This window comes from Lathamus discolor, chromosome 1 (assembly GCF_037157495.1).
Source record: "Lathamus discolor isolate bLatDis1 chromosome 1, bLatDis1.hap1, whole genome shotgun sequence".
Classification (NCBI taxonomy): domain Eukaryota; kingdom Metazoa; phylum Chordata; class Aves; order Psittaciformes; family Psittacidae; genus Lathamus; species Lathamus discolor.
In genome coordinates, this window is record NC_088884.1 from 72,897,077 (window position 1) to 72,918,448 (window position 21,372).

Below are 21,372 nucleotides of genomic sequence, written 5' to 3' on the forward strand. Positions count from 1 at the left end.
CACAAGCCTAGGCTGAAAGATGTGATCTTCCCCTCATTTCCACCACACCCCCACACCCGGGGAGATCTCCCTCAGCTGCGGGGGGATCCCACAGCTCCCGCTGCACCCCGCTTCCCATCAGTCTGCTGTCCCGTGGGCGGAGGCAAGAGCGCGGTTGCTGCAGGTCGTTCCAGCCCTTGAGAAGGAGCGGCTGGTGCAGCCTCCGCAAGGGACCTACATCCCCATGGTGAGGCCGCCGCGAAGCCGGCCAGGCCCGAGGCACTAATGGCGGCAGGAAGCCTCCCCCGCCCGCCACGCTCCCTCCCGCTGCTGGCCTTCCCGGTGACTCGCTTCCTCCGGCGGACGGGAACTGGGAGGAGTGAGCTGTCCCCACCCCGCCGCCGAGCCCCGCTGCCCGCGGAGGAGGGACGGCGCCGAGCCCCGCCGCCGGGGCGTGCCAGAGGGCGTCCGCCGCGCAGCCAGCTCGCCGCGCCCGGCCGCGCCGCAGCGACAACATGCCCGCCGTCGACAAACTCCTCCTGGAGGAGGCTTTGCAGGACAGCCCGCAGGTAGCGGCCCGCTGCTAGGGGCGAGGCCGGGCGGGGGGCGCAGCCCGCTGGGGCCGGCCGGGGCATCCGAGGGGTGACACCGCGGGAGGGTCGGGGAGCGGGGAGAGGGGTGTCAACAGGCGGTGCAGCGGGGCAAGGCGGCGGGGCAGCAGGGCGGGCTGAGAAGTGGGTCAGGGTGATTTCGCCTGTCGGGATGCTGTGGAGCAGGTAAACAGCACCCGTGTGGCGTCGGGGGAGGGCTTTCCTCTCCTACTGAGCATCTCCCAGGGAAATACAAGCTGTGTCTGCTGCTGGGGGCCTCCGGGGAAGAGGGCTGCACTCCAGCGCAGGGGCATGGCGTGAGGAGGTCGGGGCACAGCACGCTTTGCCTCACCTCTCTTAGAGAAACTCCTCCTGTGGCTTTTTCCTCATGCGCCCTTGTCTTGGGTAGCTGTAAGAGTTGCCTTGAAGAGGTGAGGTGTGCTGGGGAAGGATAGGTGGGCATGGCTCGCAGCCCTGGCTTCCTCAGAAGTCCCTGAGGGAAAGGGAGGCATCTGTTCTGTGAGTCACCTGGCCTTGGTGACAAACGTGGGCTGAAGGAATGCCACCGCCAGCGCGTGTACTCCTCCTCGCTCCCAAGGGAGGTAGTTCAGATACAGGGGCTTCCCATGAGGATAGATGAGGTGGATCCCATCAAAGATGACCGCCTGAAGGAGCCTGAGAAACGAGGACAGGCGGTTGCCAGCCTTCCCTTCCCCGCTGCAGGCAGGGAGGACCTTTCTCACCTGCGCCCAGCCCAGTGTTGTGTCCCATTCCCCATCACTTTGAATGATGACCTGACACAGCTGCAGAGACCCCAGAAGAGGACAGAGGATGCCGCATAGCTGCAGTGAAGAACCTGGCATCAGGACGTTTTGAGGGGGCAGTGAGGTATGAGGCCTCAAGAGCTGAGAAAGGAGTGTGGAAGGAGGGAAGTTGGGGTGGAATAGAGAAGGAAGGGGAAAAGGCAAGAGTGGAAATTGCACAGAAGGATGGGAAAGGCACACTTGAAGACAAACCGTAGTGCGGACAGAAATACAAAAGTAATGGGCGATACAGGGAAGGAAGAAGGGAGGACAGGGTAGTAGCTCTGAAGTAGCCATGCATAGTAATCCTAACTCATTTGATGATGGATGAAGAGGAGGAACGAACAGGTAAACTGCACAGCAGATTGCTGAAAGTTGTTATGAAGTCTGTCATGAGTCATTTTGAAGGAAACATTGGACATGCACCTGTCAGGACTTAATGAGTCTTGGGGCTCATCTTGATCACCTCTTCTTATCCTGATTTTCTATGATTCTGTGAAATCCCATCCTTGTAAGAATGGTTTTCATCATATGTTTGCTATTGTGTATGTGGAATCGTCCTTGGAGATTTTCAAAAAGAAAAAGTGTGAGTAACCTGATGTAATGTCAGACAGCCCTGCTTTGAGCAGGGGTTTGGACAAGGTGACCTGCAGAGTTCCCTGCCAGCCTGAATTGCTCTGTGTTCCAGCTTACCAAAATGTGCTAGATAACATTATTAAGAGCAGTTATTAACTTTTTTAGTTAATAACCTCTCCTCTCCACTGCATTCTGGAGCTGAAGAACTTGACACACAGAATAAGTGAACTCCTGCACCTCTTCAGTCAACACTCCCTTCAGTGATTAAAAATGTAACACTGGCTGACAGCAGCTGAACAATGCACTGAATTGAACCTGGAGGTCTTCATCTTTCTTCTGACCTGAAATGAAAGTTGTTAACATCTCCTTTGCAATTGCTGAAAATACCAGGCTGTGCATAAACCCAAATATTTGAAGGATGTTTTGATTTCATTTGGTCATTACTTTTTGTTTAAGTCCTACAACTTTGGAAGTGTGGGGTGTTGTTTAATTTTTATACTGGCCTAGTGTTGCTAAAATCTATTTTTTTTTATAGGGTAGTATTTTCCTTGGTCTTTTATATTTGTATGACTTTTTTATTGGGGAGAGCTTTGCATTCACAAGGCAAAGGGCCCCTCTGTGGGCTGGGTGCTATGAAATGAAAGCAGAAAGGAAGTCTCTGTCCCACAGAAATTACAGCATAGCAGCTTGTGGGATTACTTCTATGTGAAGTGACCTGATTCTCCTCTGCTCTGTACAGTCACTTACAGGATTGCAAAGGGGTGGTAAAACAAGGGTATAACCTCACTTTGTGTAAACAATGTGAAGTATGTGAATTACATGCAAAACAGAAGAGATTTAGGCCAAAGTTATTTCTTCATCAGCTCTCTGAAACTTGATTTCTCTCTCCCTAACAACATAGTACTTTTGTCTTGATTTATCTCCAAACACTGTCTGAAAAAGGCCGTAAGAAATGCCTTTATTTTGAAGTGTTTGGCCACAAAATAGGAGAGAAATTTATGTAAGCAGTCATGCTAAAACCAAGAGAAGTACTTCCGTGACAGCAGAAAATTTTTCCTATGCTGCAAGAAGCTGAGATGATGATGCTATTAATGAGGCCTCCTAAATGTTAGCCTTACATTTTGACTACTGGTTTATTGCAGCAGCATTAGCTGCTATTCCAGAATTTGTCGCAACAGCAACAACTGAAATATACATGTGCTGGTATTTTCTTGCAGTAGTTTAAAATAGTGTTCTTAAATGGAAAAGTTTCCAAGAATAACTTCCAAACTACTTGAATCATTAATTGTTTTTATTATTTTTGATCAATGTGCTAATAACTGAGGCCAGGACTTTCAGAAATTATTTCCCAGAGCTCTTCTACCTTAATCCATATTTAGACATCCACCATCTCAAAATCATGCTACTGTCCGTGTGTTCTGCACAAAGGTCCCTTGTAAATTTGGGTTCTTAGTATCTATTTCATTGACTTGGCCTTCTGTCCATTCTTCATTCTTTACATTCTCTTCATTTGAAGACAGTACTTCATATTACATATCTCCTTGCATGCTAAGATCTCAGACTAGTCTCCCAAATGCACTGACTGCCAGTGTTTCTAAGGTAGGAAGTATTGTAGCAGCTTGACATGTTAGCACTGAAATGTTGAGAGCTTTAGACTTGCGCAAAGTATGGAAGTACTCACGTGCAGCGTCTAGAACAGAACCCAAAGGCTGACTCCCAAGTCATGACTTTAACTGCTGAGCAACACTCATCTCTTAGCTTAGATCCTTCTTGGCAGAGACAAAATGATAGTTAATCATAGGCCAGGATTTTTGAAGAATGCTTAAATTTTTCAGGACAAATATAAAGTCTGGGCAGAGTTTTGCAGGGAAGAATAAATGGCTTGGGGAAGTACATATGCCTTCTGTTAAAGTTCCCCTGCTATTTTAAACTATCTTAAATCTTGGAAATAAATTTCCCAGATTTGAACTTGGATGCTACAAGTACATTAGAGATTCCTGTAATAGTAGGATAGATAAAGCACTTGCTCTGTGACAGGACTAATGTGATTATGAAAGTACTGGATTTTGTGTGCCCCTCACATAAGCAGATGAAACTGATTAATGTCGTACAAGTTAGCTGTACAGCTGGAAAGACATCGCTAGTTAGCATCAAATAGATCGGATTAACTGAAGTTAAGACTAAGGATGGATTATGACTTTGTTAAAGAGACAGCCTTCGCCCTTTCATTATTGTAATGATCGAGCAGATTCTGGAGCTTGTCATTATTCTGATTTGTTTCCTATCTCAGGAGCTGTGTCACCAACATAATTCTTTGTTCCTGATGATTCCACCAAAAAAATGAAGGGAATTCATGTCTTGAAGATAACACAAGTCATTATGCTCTTTTTCCCTGCTGTTTGCTGACAAGGTTGAGCTAGCAGAATGGAGAAAGTGTGGGGTATCACTGAATGGGTGTATGCTTCTGCACCTGTTGTTTAGATGAACATGCAGTTGTTTGGGCCAATTACATCAGCTAGGTTTGGCAGTGTCCCTTTAAGAGTTGCTCAAGACAGTTGAGAGTGAATAATACTGTGTAAATTATCTCATGGAAAGGGGTGCTTTTAATGCACTCTGACATTAGAGAAGTAAAGTGAGCAAGCAGTGGTGTTTGACCCTGAGTCCTTAAAGTGGTTTGTATTTCTATAGTCAGCAGGTAGATATTTAGGACTTTTTACATTCCTAATTTTGTTGGAAGGAATGGCTATTAACTGGAGCAACAAACTGGGAGTCAGGATTTGGCCGGAGCGTTTTATCACTTTGCTTCCTTATGCTTCAGTTTATCTATCCATAATAGAAGGAATAATTTCTATGTGTTTTGAGATTCTGAATGAACAGAATTATGCAAAGTTTTAAAGACTTTCTGTTTGATTTGTATTTTTTGCTACCATCTATGTACATTTGTTTATGATTCTTTTTAATATTTTCACTCAGGACTAAAACCATTTGCTTTCTTTCTTTTGTTGAAGACTCGGTCTTTGCTCAGTGTATTTGAAGAAGATGCAGGAACCCTTACTGAATATACAAACCAGTTGCTTCAGGCAATGCAACGAGTCTATGGTGCTCAGGTAATTTGTCATTTGTATTTCTTTTGTTCGATGTGGAGTAGAAGATAAATTGCTATTATGATACTGCTATTTACATGGAGGTTGCCAAGTACCTGTACCTCTTGCGGTTAGGTTGAGTTGCACAGGTGTTTTCCATCTGATATCTCAGCCCCTTTCTGCCTTGACATTCAGAAGTGTCATGCATGGAAAAAATCTTACTTGTTTTGTCTGTCTCCAAACAATTAATGAAAGAAAAATTGTGATATGTCCTTACCTTACCATACACTGGAAGGCCAGGCTTGACAAAATTGCTTGTCTGAATGTAGACATAATACACAGATAAGTATTCGTACTGACTTCAGGCATCTAACTTAGATGCTGTGACTCACCATTTGGAAGGAGCTGTCTGTGTCTGTTGATTAGCAAGAATGTGTACACTCTAAGTCGTACTGAAGCTGAGTACCTAAAGTAGTCGGTGTGAAAAATACAGGAGCAGAGTAAAAGAAAAACCCAAACCACTTTCTGAAGTACTTACATGACCTAGAGAACTAAATCCCTTTGAAAGTAAAACTTGTAAGGTAAATTATATCCAATGCTTTGAAAAATATTGTAAACCTGAGTGATTTTTCAGTGAAGCTAAGAATTAGGTATTTCAAAATACCCTATCTAGGTCCTTAGAGATGTACACTATCTCACAGACTTTATTTTTTGCAGGTATTTATGTAAGTTAAGTACCTAAGTTCCTTAGAAACAACAGCATTTTTATTCTTAAACAAGTAAATCAAAGGACAAGGAGAGATGAGAAGTAGTGTATTTTGAATTTATTGGAAGTCTTCAGTGCCCAATTCTTAGGCTATCAGGAATTAGTTCAGCTATAAAACCGTTGCAAGTGTATGTCCATTGGTGGGACTGCTCTTTTGGGTCACTGGTAGTATGACTTGGAAGAGACATCTGTCCAGGATATAGCTACCCACACCTGACAGATTTGGAGTGCTTCATAGTTTTCATGTCCTGTGTTGTGTGCAAATGCAGAGCAATCAGAGGCTTACAACACAACTTAGGTACTCAGAAGACAATACAGTGCACATCCAGCGTCTGGAGAGGTGACATGGAATCAGCGCTGAAAATCAGTGATGTGCATTTTGGTAGAGTCACTGAGCTTTAAGAGTAGCAAGAGTGTGGGCCTGTTGGATTGTAGGAATCTGACCAAAAAGCAGGTAGGATTGAAATGGACGAAAGAAGGAAGTTGGAGGATAAATATGGTTTGATTACAAAGTGTCCAGTTTGTGGACTACATGCCCCTTTCCCCTGTTGATGCCTTTTTAGGATGGCATTTTAGGAAGTGGTTCCTCTGGCCTGTAATTTGTGAAAAAATGCTTTGTCTGTTTCTGTTTGCCTCTTCCTTTTCATCTTGGTGTTTAGCCTTCTCTGCTTCTGTTGCCCTGCAGTTACGACATTTCCTCTTTCTTCTCAGTGTCTCAGCGCGTTTACCCATCTGTACTTTGCAGTCCTACTGAGTTTACTTCTTATTCCCAGCACTTCTTGGCCACTTTCTTCCTGCACATTTCCTGCTTTAGTTTGATCCAAATATTCAGTCACTTGTGAATATTGGATGTGTTCCTTGAAATACATCATCACAGTTTGATGCCATTTTGAGATGGGAGGTGCATAGTAGTTATTTGAAGTCAAGCTTTGTAAGGATGTGGAAGAGGGCACCCTGCACTACCACTGATTTACTGGCCAGTGTTGGGGACTTTACCAATGACACTCAACATTTAGTGTTCTTTGTAGTGCTGCTTCTGCTATTTAAATCTTTGGGACTTCAGTTTGGCTTTGTGTTCTCAGAATCCTGTAGTGGCACAAAAATGTCATTGCAGTAAGAAGAAAGCGTAAGTATGTCATATTAATTGTGTAAGCAGAAAAAAAACAGAAACTTTTTGTGATGCTTTAAAAAGTCTTTATTTTTGTATAGACCTAAAAGAATACACTGAAGTTGGGAAAAAATTATGGCTTTTTCAGAAATAAAAATTAAGGTAAATATTTAATTCAGCCATATATGGTGGTTAACTTCCAAGAGAATTGTGGTGTTGTACAGGCTAACATTGATTTCTGACTAATTTTACAGAGCTTTGCAACTATCAAGCTATGCTTTCAAGGAGCCATTTATGAATATTTCCAAGGAAGACACACTTTCCAACTGAATTAACAATTAATTTTTGAGGGGCACATGCTATATGATTGCACTTGCTGTAGAAAGAGAAGTGTAATGGTGAATTGCACACTGAACATCAATGGAGAGTTAAGAAAAATCTGTACGTAATATTTCTTTGCTGTCTAATCACAACCTGAAAGAAAATCGACTTTTGCTGATGATTGTATGTGTTGGTAGGAGATACGCTCTCTAGCCTCAACAGCAGCATATTAGGAAGTATTTGCTACCAACCTGTTTCATTTTGAGAGAGGGCAAGATTTAATAGAGCGAGTGTAAAAGTTGAGAATATTGAGAAACCAGGTTCTGAATCTTTTTAATTTCCTGACTTAAATTTTGCCTTTGCAAAGTCATTGTCATCCCCTGCTCTAATTTCCTTGCCCATAAAATAGGAAATACAGTTACTGACCTAGTTTGAAGCAATGACTGTAAAAATTACTGGAATCACAGTTGTGGCAGTCAGACAAAACACCAGTGGGTTATACCAGAGCACAGTAATGAAGGAAAGATTTTTGGGGTAGTTTACTAGAAGTTTGGTGTTCCTTGTGATGAAAACTCAGATTTTCATGTAATTGAAGCCACTGTAGCTTGTGATGAAATAACAATAGTTGATGATTCTGAATAGATGCAGCGCAAAGTCTCAGGGGAATAGCAATTAGTACCAACTGCATGCTGTTAATTATCCATGTGGATATATGCATATATTTGTCCCAAAACACTGCTTTCTGTGCAGCAGTAAGCTTGCAAGTTGAGAGCTTAAGCTGCTCTAAACACTTGGATCAGTGCCTTTGAAAGGAATGTGAGAAAGAAATTTCCACAGAGCTTTTTAAAACGCTTGGGAAAGTAGAAATATTTTTGAACATTCCTTCCCCCCCTTCATTTTTTAAGTTACAGGTTTCTGCTAGGTGCTGGGGACCTAACTTTTCACACTTGCATGTATTCAAGCATAGCTTCATTTTGCATGCCTCTAACTTTTCTTATAAGAGTAGGGCAATTGTTCGGATGGGTGTTCTTTGGGATGGGCTTCAGTAAAAGGAAGTAGATGGAAGGACTTGAGGATGGAATGACTTTGGGATGACTTGAAACTGCTTTTGTCCCAAGAGTGGAAGGAGGGATCTTGAGCATGGTTTCACGTAGCAGTGGATATGCTGCCTAGGCACCTGGAGCCAGTTCATGTGGAAGAGCTGGTAACACTAGGCTGCAGCTGGGTGATACATTGCTAGCAGATTGTCTTCAGGTGCAAGGCCCTTAATGTGTGATAAGCCCCTGGTTGCTGTGCAGGACCAGGATAGTGCTCTCGCCAGTCTGGGGCCCATGCCAGATGTAATGGGGTTGTGACTATTTTGCACGTGGAGTTCTGTAGTGAAAAAGTGACTGCGGTGCTACAAGGCAGATGCAACGTATGATGCTGCAATTAAGGAGAAATCACATGAACCAAATGTATGAGCTGTGCTTGAGGTGTAAGGTTTGATTGATCTGGCAAGCCTATGTGTGTAATTACAGTGAAGCATTTTTATATGTCTTCATCAAATAAACCACATCCGTGTGAGTACATATTGTACTTCCTCCAGTAGTTCTCCCATCTGTTCTGTGATTCCTGAGGTAGTTATCACTTTAGTGGTCTTATAGAGGAAATCCGCCTTACAGAGTTTATTCCCATAATTCTTCCTTGCCAGCAAGCCCTGATGGTGCATCTGGCATTACTGCTGCCTGAATTCTGTGAATGATGAATTCATTGGTCTGGACATTTTATTACCTGAGAATATGCAATGCAGCAAGCAGAGACTGGTAGAAAATTTCATTTACTTCAATTGCATGCTGAGGCCTTTGCAATGATGTATAAGCAAAGTGTGCCCAGTTCACGTTACTGACTTCCCACTGCCATAGCAAACTATTTTCAGAGTTTGCCATCATCTCCAGTTCTCCATCATACTACAGAACTGGCTTGACTGGGATCTCCACTTGAAATAAAATGCCATTTGGAAACTCGAGAGACTGTTGTGTCTCTACTGACTATTACAAGGGATAAACAGTTAAGTAGGTTAGAGGAAAATGAGATGCAGTATTTTGTCATTGGAAAGAGGTTTCATCTCATGATTCCTGACAAACCTGTCTAGGTACTAGGAGCAGTGATGGCAGAAGAGGAATAAAAAGAAATCTATGTTACCTTTACCAGTATATCCAGAGAGAGAACAGCGTGGGAATTGTGAAGTGTAATTCTGTTCAGCATATTTGTCCCTGTGAACAGTTGTCTTGTGATTCCAGAGTCACAGGAGCAAAGCAACAACAGCCTCTGGGGCTCACTGCCTTTTTATGTCCAGACTTCCAAGGAAACTCTTTACAATTATGGAATAGTCTTGGGTAATATGCACCATATTACATTGGTATCAGGACAGCTTGAATCTGTCCAGGACTATTTTAGGTGGTGATTAACACCGGTGTTACCTCTCTTCCCAAATTCATACCTCATGACTGCATTTTTTCTGCAGTGCTGCTTGTTTCATCTTCCTGTGTATTGACAACCCTAGGCTGTAACTCAGTAGCTAGGTGTCAAGGTCTCTAGGGCACACATGGATTTTATTATTACGTTGCATAGCTAACCCCAAGTGTTCAGAATTCTTCAATTAGTTCTTGCTGAACTAGCAAGTAAACACTTAAAGAGTTTTTAATTGCTTTCTTTCCACATCTGAGGGAACAATTGTTTTACCTTTTCAAATGATATTTTTCCCAGAATCTTATGAAACAATACATTTTAAGTTAGCATTTTTGTAAACTTTCAATTCCACATAGAGAAATTTCAATAGAATATTATATAGAAAAAACACTTGCAATAAATTACAGTTGTCAGCACTGGCTTCTCTGAAATACTGTATATATTACTGTTAGATGTTCGTTGTAATTTTGCACCCTATACCTTTGCACTTCCCAAGGCATAGGCATATTCACCATATGTTGCTAACAGAGGTAAGCAGAGCATTATCACATGAGAACTAATGTATTTACAAAGCCATGGGAGTTGTTTTTAATACTGGTGATGAAGTTGTCACCATGCCTGGAAGTGAGTTTATATTGCACTTAGCAGGATCTGGAGATTTGAGTACTACAAGGAGGCATAAATGTTTGGATGCTCTGCTGTTAGTGATTGTTTTGCAGGAAACTGAAAAGATTCTTTCTCTACTGAAATAACCATCCTACTGGATGCTACCAGCTGCTTTGGCTGTTTTACAGTAGAGTTTTGACTAGTATCTTCTATTTCTTGAAGCTTGTAGGTGATCCTTGCTGAACTGTTCACATTTGTGAGGACTGAATGCCATGCTGTGAATCAGCAGCAGGGCAAGCCATATGTTAGCTTCATCTTATAAAGTGCTGGGCAGCCTGAGCACCCTGGTGAGGCTTAGTTTCTCTCAACCTTGGTTTCATGTTTCCAAGCCATTTAATATGCAAACCTAAGCCTGTAGGACTGTAACATTTACTGGGTTGCTGGAGAATTCTATGACACGCATGTGTAGACAAGCTTCATAAAAATAGATAAGCTTCATAAAACTGTTGTATCAAGACCCAGTTCTTTCTGTGCTATGCCTGGTTTTGAAGGTAAATGTGTTTCCTAGTTCTGAAATGATGAGAAGGCTGCAACTGTCTCTTTCAACCACATGCTGTTTTCTCATTTATGAGGCATTTAGCTTTCTCAGATGCAAGCGAAATTTTACTACATATCATTCTGCATGTACAGTGCATGAATAAATACCTTTGCCAGTATCTTGCTTGTTTATGTGAAGACAACTTTGGCAGTTCTGTGCACTGGTTACTAGCAGAGTTTTTAAAATGCCAACTTCAGCCAGAGTAGGAAAGTAGCTTTGCAGGAAGCTTCATTATATTGGGATTGGAAATGGGCATGTTGGAATAGTTCTCTGTCTTTAGATGTTAATTTATAGGCTCAACTTAATCCTTTACATGCCCTCAAATCTGGATTCTGTTAGGTGACTGTCTACAGAAATATCTTTGGACTTAAGTGTACTAGCCCTCACTGTTTATTTTGGAAAAATACAAAGAGAGACCCTAAAAAGAGATGGACTGCCTCATGGATAAATGATTAATAGCATGGAAATTTTATTACAATCAGGTTACAGAAAAAAATACACTCTCTTCTGATGATATGAACAGCTTGGTGAATAAAGGTCATAATGAAAAAGGTGAAATTGGCCCAGAAAAATCACATGCCTTTGCTCTGGCACTAGATCAGAAAATAACAGTTGGACATTTTCTTGCCGACTGATGTGGAGGCAGGGTAAGGTACTGAACTTAAGCAATGTATTTTAATATGTTGGGTTTTAATTTCTTGCAGATTAATGCTAGATTCGAAACATCACTTCCATTACCTTATCTATATGAACTGGTGTTAGTGAACTTTATAAAAATCTATTCTTAAGGCTAGGTTAAAAAAGAAAAAGAAGAAAAGCCAGCACATCTGTAATCATAACTGATTGCTTGATACTTGTTTGCATACACTCCTTCCTTCCTTTCTTCCTTCTGGTACACTTTTTTACAGTAATGCTGCAACAGTGTTTTCCCAGTTAGGTAAAATCATCTAATGAAAATGAATGTATTTGTGAGGCCCAGTACTAGTTAATTCTGGCTTTGTAAGGAGTACTTGGATTTCTGTTCAGGATTTTACTGAGTTTCTGCCTGATACATCATCTCCTCAGAAGCTCTCCTGCTGCATAAATGCTTGATGAATTCTGAAGTGTTAAGGTAATGTGGAAGAGATGTGGAGCAGGCAGTCAGGATTGCATTGTAGTTTTTCTTTTGTTGTGGTATACTGAATTTCAGTCACTTTAGGACAAGAGAATTGAATGTTGCTGTATTCCATGGGAAAATGGCTTGTAAATAGATTAAAACCTGTTAAAATAATTTGCCTAGGTTAAATGGTTCTGTCTGAAGCAATGCAAATAACTTTTAAGTCTTGGGACTGATTAGTAGTGGGAGGGAGGGGAGAAAGCTGATTAGGAAGAAATGAGAGGAGGATTAAGCCAAACTTTCCCAGATTTCCCAGTGTGCTTAGCAATGCAACATTACTACTAGGTCAGCAGAGCATTTTGCCTGCTTCCTGTTCCTTATGCAATGTGGCTGTGTTTCAGTTTGCTAGCTTAATCTGATTTGTTTACAGCTGTCAGTATGTGTGCTTGGTTCTTGTTTTGTTTTGTGTGTTTTCCTAGTGATACAATGAATGATTTTGTACTTCTAATGGGAAAAAAGTCTCGCAGAGGTTGGGAGGGAGGATGAAGGACCAGATTAACTCTTCCATATTGGCAGGGATTGAGTAACAAGCTCGTTTGTGGTGTTCTGTCAAAAAGAACCAAGCCTTTATGTGAAAAATGTGACCTGTTGGCATCAATGGGATATCAGTGAAGTGTGGAGCTGTTGTCCTAAAATCCCAAAGTAAATTTTGTGTCAGGCCCTTCCATTACTTTGTTCCTTACCCAGAGTAGCATGCTTTGAATGCCTGCTTGGGGTCTATGTGTGACTCTTGTTACCTAATCGTACACTTGATATGATGTTGTTAACTTGTGCCTCTTTGCATTGCCCATCTTTGAACTGTCCCACGCGGATGAATAATGATACTCTTTATTACTCTTTTGATATTGGGTGAGGAAATTGAGTATCTGGTAGTCTTTAAAAACAAATTGTTATGGGCTTTGAGAATGGCTAACACAAAGGAACAGGATGCCTTTGGTGTCAGCCCATTATTCTAAATCTTCTTTTACTGTTAGCAAGCTTAAAGCAGAAGCACTTTTTTTGCAGATTCAGAACAGACCACACAGTTGCAGACTTTACAGGAATAAGTCAACTGAGACGAAAAGAGAAAAAAAGAGGCATGTTTCTAATACTCACTTTATTTCAAAATATTTCTCTCGCCGTGACCCAGCTGCACAACTGACAGGTGGCTTCACAATTGTTGTGTGAAGACTTGGTCTTCTTTCAGGCCTTGCTCAGCTCTGTCTTTGAGGTTGTGTTTGGGAAAGAGATCCCAGGTCTGAGAACCTCTGCTTATTTTTGTGATCTTAAATTCATCTTCGGACTCCACCCACAGGCATACAAAGAAATAAACCCTTTGAATGTCAACTGTCCACATGCAAGGAGTCTCATCCTTCCCATCATCAGATCATTGCTTGCTACCTCCCACTTTGAAGGTGGCAAAGTCTCTCGGGTATTATTACAGCCTGGAGACAAATAGGTAAGGCACATTCCTGTACTTGCCTGAGCCATTAACAAGGTTTGTTACCTTATAATAAGGCACAGCATCCTTTTCCATTCATGGGCTTGAGAAATACTTAAATGCCAAGTGTTTGCATAAAGCTTTTTCACAAGAAAAACTAGACAATTTGCATAACAAACTTGCAACTCTCATATGAGACCTTGGCACTATTATTTTATGAAAATTTAATGCTCATTACTAGTTGATCTGAGACAAGAAACAAGACTAATCTGTCACTGTGAGGTGAGAATAGTCATGGGGTGCACATGATCTGAGTTTGGACCCAGATTAACCCAGTTCTGAGCCCTTGTTTGTACCTTGGAAGGCCTCTGCTCTCCCATCTCCAGCCACCTGTGAGTATTATCACCATAGTGTTTTAAGATGGTCAGAATGAGCTCACTCATCTTTTCCTGCCCTGTGTTCACATACAGCTGCTGTTACCTAGGCTGTGGCTATGTCTCTGTTCTTTCTGAGGCCTTGGGTTCGCTTAAGATGCTGGCTAAATGTTTAGACCTTGCTCTCCATATTAACCCTTCTTCCAGGTATGCCAAGGTGGTGCAGAGGCACCAGGCTGTAATGCAGTATGTCAGAGGTGGCTTCAGGCCAAAGTAAAATGTGTTTCAGAATCTCTGGCCCAGATAACTAACTGCCATGCTCCACTTGCTCAGGACGACGAGATATTAAGAGAACACATAAACTCTGTCCCAGTTTTAATGGTTTTCTGTACCAGCCCCAGCATAAAAGGTGCTATAAAAGCAACTCGGAGATTGCTCCGAGTTATATAGACTCCTAATGGCCTTATGTATTTGGACAGAGGAACAGATCATGTTAAGGTTTAAAATTAAATTGTAAGTGATGAGTTTCGTGGATTACTGTGCAAGAAAAGGGTCTGACAGGGGTTAAGACAGATCCCAGTTCCCCCTTTGCATTTTTCTTTTATTCCAGTTTTAAGTAATTGATGACAAATCAGGGATAGAGCACTTGACATACTGGTGTTAGGAATACTCTGATTAAAGAGTGACATATCCAAGTCCTTGTCTGTTTTTTCCAGCTCTCCAGCAAAATTAGATACCCTCCCTATAAGTCTTGCTTTGCATAAGCACATCATGAGTATACTGTCATTGGCAAGTTTAGCCATGAAAATACAGAACTATGTGCTGTTCTATAGTCCTGTGTCAACATAAAACACTGTCATTACATCAGTAGATTTCCCTGAGTATGCATGTATTACATAAAGGCACATCTGCTTGTTCTCTTCATTGCTGTAGATTTGGGGAAAAGTTGGTTAACGAACATGAAACACTTTTATGCAGCTCTGACAGCTGACATGTTTGAGGTTGTTCCAGTTTTGTTATTTTGGTAGATGGGGGGGAAACCCAAAACTAAATCCCAAATCCTACCTCTAAATAAAGTAGTTGAACTGAACCCATGTTTAGGTTTATAACATACCTGTTGCTACTGCTTCTCTGTGCAGGTATTTTGGGACTAGTTGTTTCATACAGCTGAATCCTTGTGTAAGTAGTTGCAGATTCATTCAGAAGTTGGTAGTTACAGCAGAGCTGTAGACCTTTCATTATTTCTACTAACGTGTCACTTCTGTTTGCAGAATGAAATGTGTCTTGCCACACAACAGCTTTCGAAGCAGCTCCTTGCCTACGAAAAGCAGGTATGTTCAACATACGACTTTGATTTCTTTTCTGCCTCAGCACTTGCAAAGAAGTCTGTGTAGATAGTGTGGTTTCTGGAAGAGCTTAGGGCATTTTGCTTTACTTGGTTTCATGTGAAGGCAGCTGTAAAATTCCCTAGGATGTTCAGGGGAGTTATGGCACCTCTGAGAATCTTAAAAAAAGGTGCAAAATGTGAATTAATAAATTTATAAAGTTGCAAACCAGTTTGTTCCTATTTTGTGACTGTAACTTTAAAATGAGTACATTAAGGATTAAACATGCTGTCCAAAATCCATTCATTTAAAACAAGGGGAGCAGGGTAAAGGAATATTTGAGTTGCTGTTTTCTGCATAGCTTTATCATTTATTGCATTTTGTAGGAGTATGTGTAGTAAAATGTGTGTTGTATTTTATACTCATTTTATTGATTTATTGACCAAATGTCTGTTTCTATTTTCAGCATTTTGCCTTAGGTAAAGGAGATGAAGAAGTGATATCCACCCTTCATTACTTTTCAAAAGTTGTGGATGAGGTAATTTGAATTGCCAATATTCTGTTTCTACAATATAGAATACTAGTGTTTTTTCTTCTGATCTTTGTCATTTTGCTTCTGAGCCTTTCCATTGAAGGCTAGATTGTGCCTGAGTTTTATAGAATCATCTAACTGGGGGCAAAGAAGTTTAATATCACCCTTCTGTAATGGTAAGATGCGTTTCTGTGGCTTTGTCCCACATGCTGTCCTCAGAGCAAAGGTGAACTTCCTAAATAGGGAAATTAGAAAAGAGGCTGAAACAGGACATGTCATCTAGTCTGGGGCCATTTTTTATTTAATTCTATTTTAAAATGACATTTATATATTTAAGTTTTAAACACTGCAGTTTGAGACAAAGCTTGACAAGAATGGGTGCAGAGCAGCAGTGAGCTAGTAGAGTTGCAATTTAGTTGCGGTGAGTGCAGAACACAGAGATATCTAGGGGAGTCTGCAGGAATGCCTGCTGGAGGCAGGTTAGGTCCTACAGCTGTGTGCACTGAGCACTTCTACTCCCTGTAGGTTGCTGCCAAGTACTGGGAGTCTTGCTAAATGCTTTTGTTAGACCTGCCCATATAACATTTCAGTATAATCTTAGTATCTAGGTCCTTTTTGCTTAAGTATCATTTCTCACATCAGTCTCTGTATTGTGAGCAGGGCTGTGTCATCAGAAAAGTGTTGTTCTTGTTAGTCTACTTTCAGTTTGCATTAAGAAGGCAAAAAGGCTGTATTGAGATCTGCTGTTCGTGAGAGGCGATACTGTTGTGGGGCAGAAAGTAAGTTAAAAACTGTAGAGCCCATGGATAATTCTCAACAAGATACAAGAATCCCTTAGGCTTCTCCAAGTGCGTATGGGCTCTTGGGGGATACTTGGAAAGAGCATTTGTTGTCACAGGTCTTTTACTTGTCTGTGTGAACTATGAATACATCAAAACAAGAAGTTTCTCCTTCCCAGGCACAAAAGAACCATCCCATTTGGGAGCAGAAAGCTGAGAGCCTCTCTGTTCAGTTCTGTTGGTCACATATTCCCTCACAAGAACGTACTCCATTCCTCAGCCTCCTTTTCTGTGTGTTAGCTGCCCTATACCAGTTTCTCTGTTTTCTGTTCTACAAGCATTGAATCGCCCTCATTTAGTTTTGTAGCATCTACTGGGAAATAATGACTTCTTCCTTACCTGCATAACCCTGCCTAGAGGCCCAGTAGAATATAATGTTAGCCTGTGGCACACTCCTAGTTTGTATTATGAGGTGCCCTAGCAGTGTGACTGTTAGTTATCCTACCTGAACCCATCGGGTATTCTTAGCAATCTGCTGCTGATGTGAGAGGCGTGCCTTCATACTAAGCAGAATCATATGAGTGCTTTAAAATATATCTCAATGTGCTTAGAGAACAACACTTACGAAAACAGGAACAGGAAACTGCTCAATAGGTGAAATATTTGGGATCTTCCATTGTGGTTACCCCTTGTTGCGATTGTGTCCAGGGTAACTCTCATTAATGGAGAGAGATTCTAGTCATGGCAGTGGGACTGTAACTCTGTGTGTGAAGACTAACGAAAACTGGTTAACAAAGGCTACTTAAAGTTTAAATCCTGTTGGGTTAAGCATTAGAATTAATGGCTAAGTGAACTGCTCTAATACAGTATGTGAGAACTGAAAAGTTCTTGGAACCTTGGAAAATGCCAGGTAGCATTTAGGGGAAGATCCCCATTTCTCTTGGATATCTCGAGAGATGTATTTTAAGCACTGAACTACATTGGAAGTACATGGGCAGGTATCCCTGCCCATGGCAGGGGGGATTGGAACTAGACGATCTTAAGGTCCTTTCCGACCCTAACTATTCTGTGATTCTGTATCCTTTCTTTGTATGCTGGGCACAAATGGCAGGCTGTAGAATGCAGTTATTTTTTAAAAATTACGTATTTATTTACACTGTGTCTTAGGGCATTCCTCTATTCTCTGTTTTAGCTCAATGTTCTTCATTCTGAACTGGCAAAACAGCTTGCAGATACAATGGTTCTCCCAATAATACAATTTCGGGAGAAGGATCTCACAGGTAAATTTTATTCTAAGCTTTAATTTTCCTCATGTGTTCCTTCTTGCTTATTGCATACTAACCTGAGACATAATGTTATGTAATCATTTGTTCTATGATGAACAGAAAAGTTGTGGTGTTACTTTTTAGTTTCCGCTACAGAATTTCTTTGACGGGTGTGTGCTTTTACTCAGGCATAAACAGTGTGAGCGCATTTTATGTGCCGTATGGTGCCGTATGGTGCAAGGTTGAAAATACACGGCTTTGTTCTTTGCTGGGTCACTCTGCTTTTATACTAGTGTAATTTCACTGAAGTCATTGGTGTTATAATTGCCTAAAGAAGGGAAATTCAGCAGGGCATCTGGCTTGCAAACAGTGTTTGTCTCGCTTCAAAAGTTTGAGTTTGTTTGAAAAGTACAAACAAGAATGTTTGTTTTTTTTTAACTTGGGAGTATAGTCTACTCCTGTCCTTCTAAGGAACCAGTCCTCTTTAAATCCTTGCCAACCGAGGGTGATTCCATGTAACCTGATTGCACAAACTTGGAAATTCATATAGCAAAGCAATAATGCAAACATGTGGTGTCATTTGAAAAGAAAAGTTCATAGTCAAGGTCAAGGACACTCTAACCTATGCATGCAACAGAAACATGAGGTTTAAATTTTAACTGCAGTTTTTTGGCTTTGTTTTGTGTTTGCCTTTTTTTAAGCCCACTTCTCATCTCGCTAATCTCAGTCCTGTTTATATACTTACTAAAGACATCATTTTGATGGGAGACAAAACAACTACAGCAGAATAATGACTGGTTTAGGTTCCTTGCATCACAGCATCTCATTTGAAATTGTGAAGACATCACGGTGTCTCTGTTAATGGATATCTTGTTTGTCATAGAATGTCAAATACAAATCAGGATTTGGATGGTAAGATCTTGGGTCTGTAAACACTTTCCCACGTCTTTAATGTGGCTTCACTGATACAGTGATTATGCTGCCATGTTTCTGGATTCTGCCACCCGGTTAATAAAAGAAGACATAAAAAGAAAATGCAAGTGAAGCCTGCATCCAAAGCCTCAGCTGCTTCATGACGAAAGATGAAAGTTTCTTCAGCTTCCCTGGATGGCGGGTCTTTTTTTGTTCTATCCATCTATCATAACCTCCTTTCTCTGACACAGTCTGTAGAACAGCATTTTTAGTAGAGGCCTGGTCATATTAAAGTTTCATCATCGGATTAAACAAGGAAGCAAGGAGGATTAACAGTACAAGTTAGTCAGTCATGGGAAGAATTTTTGTCTTTCCACATCAGTCATGAGGAAGTGTTCTGAGAGAAAAAGGGAGGAGCGAAGGTGAATAATGAGTAGGTTGTGGCAAACATTCAGAGACCCTGATGACATCCTGCAGTTTCCCCTTTTTCTTTTCAGAGTTGCATAATGTCTGTTCTTGTGCATGTGCTTTCTTTGTAGCTTTTTGAGAAGGGCTTTGCCAGTTGTAGCATACATATGGGTGCTGAGAGAGCTTGTGCCCAACATGCATGAAAGTTGAGTTAACTTGTGTCAGAGACTCCGTGTTTGCAATGTAAGCATCATAGCCAGCAGTCAGATGTGTTAGATACATGTTTCTTTCCACACAGGAATTTAGCACAAAATGTTCCATGTTGATGAAGATGTACAGGAAAATTGCTTAGTTCATGTGTCTCTGGGGCAATAGATTTCCCAGTGTCACGTAAGCATCATCAGGAAGATACTCAGAACTGGAAATCTTTATGATAGCGGTGTTCCTTTTGTCATAACAAGCATACTGAAATGGTGCTGCTTTGGGTACATTTCACTGGCAGATAAACAATCTTTTGCATAGAGATAACTTGCTCAATCATGTAAACTTGGCTTTTGCTTTGCTATCTGCCTGTTTATTTCTCTAGCAGCTGAATTGGTTTATCACTTCCAAGACAGGAACAACCTGTGCATCTCTGCTGTGAAAGGACTGGAGTGATTTAGCCATTAAATGTGCCACAAATGGTCTCAGTGGAACAAGGTTTTTACAGCTGGTTTTACTTTGAATATTTGATTTCTGTTTTCCAGAAGTAAGCACGTTGAAGGATCTTTTTGGCCTTGCTAGCAATGGTATGTTTCCCTGTTTTGTTTATTTCTAATGGTGGGTACCTGTTATATCACAGAAAACATATGAAACTGTGCACACACACATCACATTTCTAAAAGAATATAATATTCCTTGTCTACAGAACATGACGTGTCCATGGCAAAGTATAGCAGGTTGCCGAAAAGGAAAGAAAATGAAAAGGTAATGAACGTGAAAGGGAAAAGTTTCCATCAGCCGTTCTGTCTGCATCATTGTTCACTTGGGCATTCCAGAGAGTTCATCTGTTAAATTCGCAGTCGTTCAAGAGTACTTGTGATTTTGTTCCCAAGCAGACACAAAGTTTTTAAACCGCAGTTCAGCAAAGTTATGCCTGTTTTCTCCAAGTTAGGCAATGATCAGGTATTGTGCTGAACTAGAGCCCTTCAGATCCAGGGGAGCTCTTCAGACAGAGGCAGTCCAAATGGCTATAAATAGATTTGTGTAGGCCTACTGTTGTACAGCATATGTGATGATGCTGAATCTCTGGGTACAATTCATTGTGAACTATAGTGAAGCCTTGTGTCTGCTGCTTATAAAGCATTCAATTTTTTCCCATCTACCTTCCTGCTAAAATTTTCTGTATCGTCATTCCACTGAGAGTGCATTATTCTGTTGGTGGCATTGTTTTACATTTCTTCTTCTTTGCCCACTGGACCACCATTGCAAAATATATCCCTGTATGCCAAAACGTGTGTGATTTGCTCTGTCCTAAGAGAGCATCAGTTCTGCATGGGGGTCCTTTAAAGGAAGTGATTTACAAAACAGAATGTGATGTATCATATTGCAAATTATTAATCCCTGAATTCTGCACCTGTAGGCTTGTGTTGTGTTCTCACCTGCAAATGAATCTATTGCACTGAGATCAGATGCAGAATTTTTGTTGTGGTAGTTACGTAGTTTATAGTCACAGGAACTCCCCAAATGCTTAAGTATCTTGCCAGAGAAGGGCTTGAAGTACTTGCTTTGGGTTTTGGATTTACTTTTAGTTTCTCCTCCATCATTTTAATGTGGAGAAGTTCTGTAATAAGAGTTGTTTAAAGACAGTTTGAAAATAATCTGTAAATGTATCCATATGCACAATAACACTGTCAGCCTCATTATCAATTTTTATTCAGCTTAAGGCAGAAGTGGCAAAAGAAGTGGCAAATGCAAGAAGAAAGCAGCACCTTTCATCTCTGCAATATTACTGTGCCCTGAATGCTCTGCAGTACAGGAAGAGAGTGGCAATGATGGAACCTATGCTAGGATACACTAGAGGACAGGTATGGACAGGAAAGTGTCTGTATCTCTTGGACACCTCCGTGGGAAGGGTAAAACATTGTAGTCCTGGAATTTTGTTTTTTCTTCTTTTGAGAATTTACACACTGTACCAGGGGAGGGAAAAACATTTATTTGGCTTGCCTGGATTCTAACAACTGAGTTTGTTTGTGGGAGATAGCTGAATGCTTAGATATTCAGGAAAGACACCAATGAAAAAAAACCCCAGTAGACTTAAATGCAAAATCAGCCTGGGCTT

The 21,372-nt window shown here is 41.2% G+C and overlaps 1 protein-coding gene across 1 annotated transcript in view; it reads left to right on the plus strand.

Annotated features, from left to right (window-relative positions):
* The first annotated feature begins 210 nt into the window (after nt 1-210).
* APPL2 (adaptor protein, phosphotyrosine interacting with PH domain and leucine zipper 2) overlaps nt 211-21,372 on the plus strand; it is a 35,670-nt gene continuing 14,508 nt past the window's right edge. The window contains exons 1-8 of the mRNA XM_065679786.1: nt 211-548; nt 4,957-5,055; nt 15,103-15,162; nt 15,623-15,694; nt 17,660-17,747; nt 19,799-19,840; nt 19,960-20,018; nt 20,972-21,118. Of these exons, the coding sequence (XP_065535858.1) occupies nt 495-548; nt 4,957-5,055; nt 15,103-15,162; nt 15,623-15,694; nt 17,660-17,747; nt 19,799-19,840; nt 19,960-20,018; nt 20,972-21,118 (621 nt within the window). The 5' untranslated portion in view covers nt 211-494. The remainder of the gene's footprint in view (nt 549-4,956; nt 5,056-15,102; nt 15,163-15,622; nt 15,695-17,659; nt 17,748-19,798; nt 19,841-19,959; nt 20,019-20,971; nt 21,119-21,372) is intronic.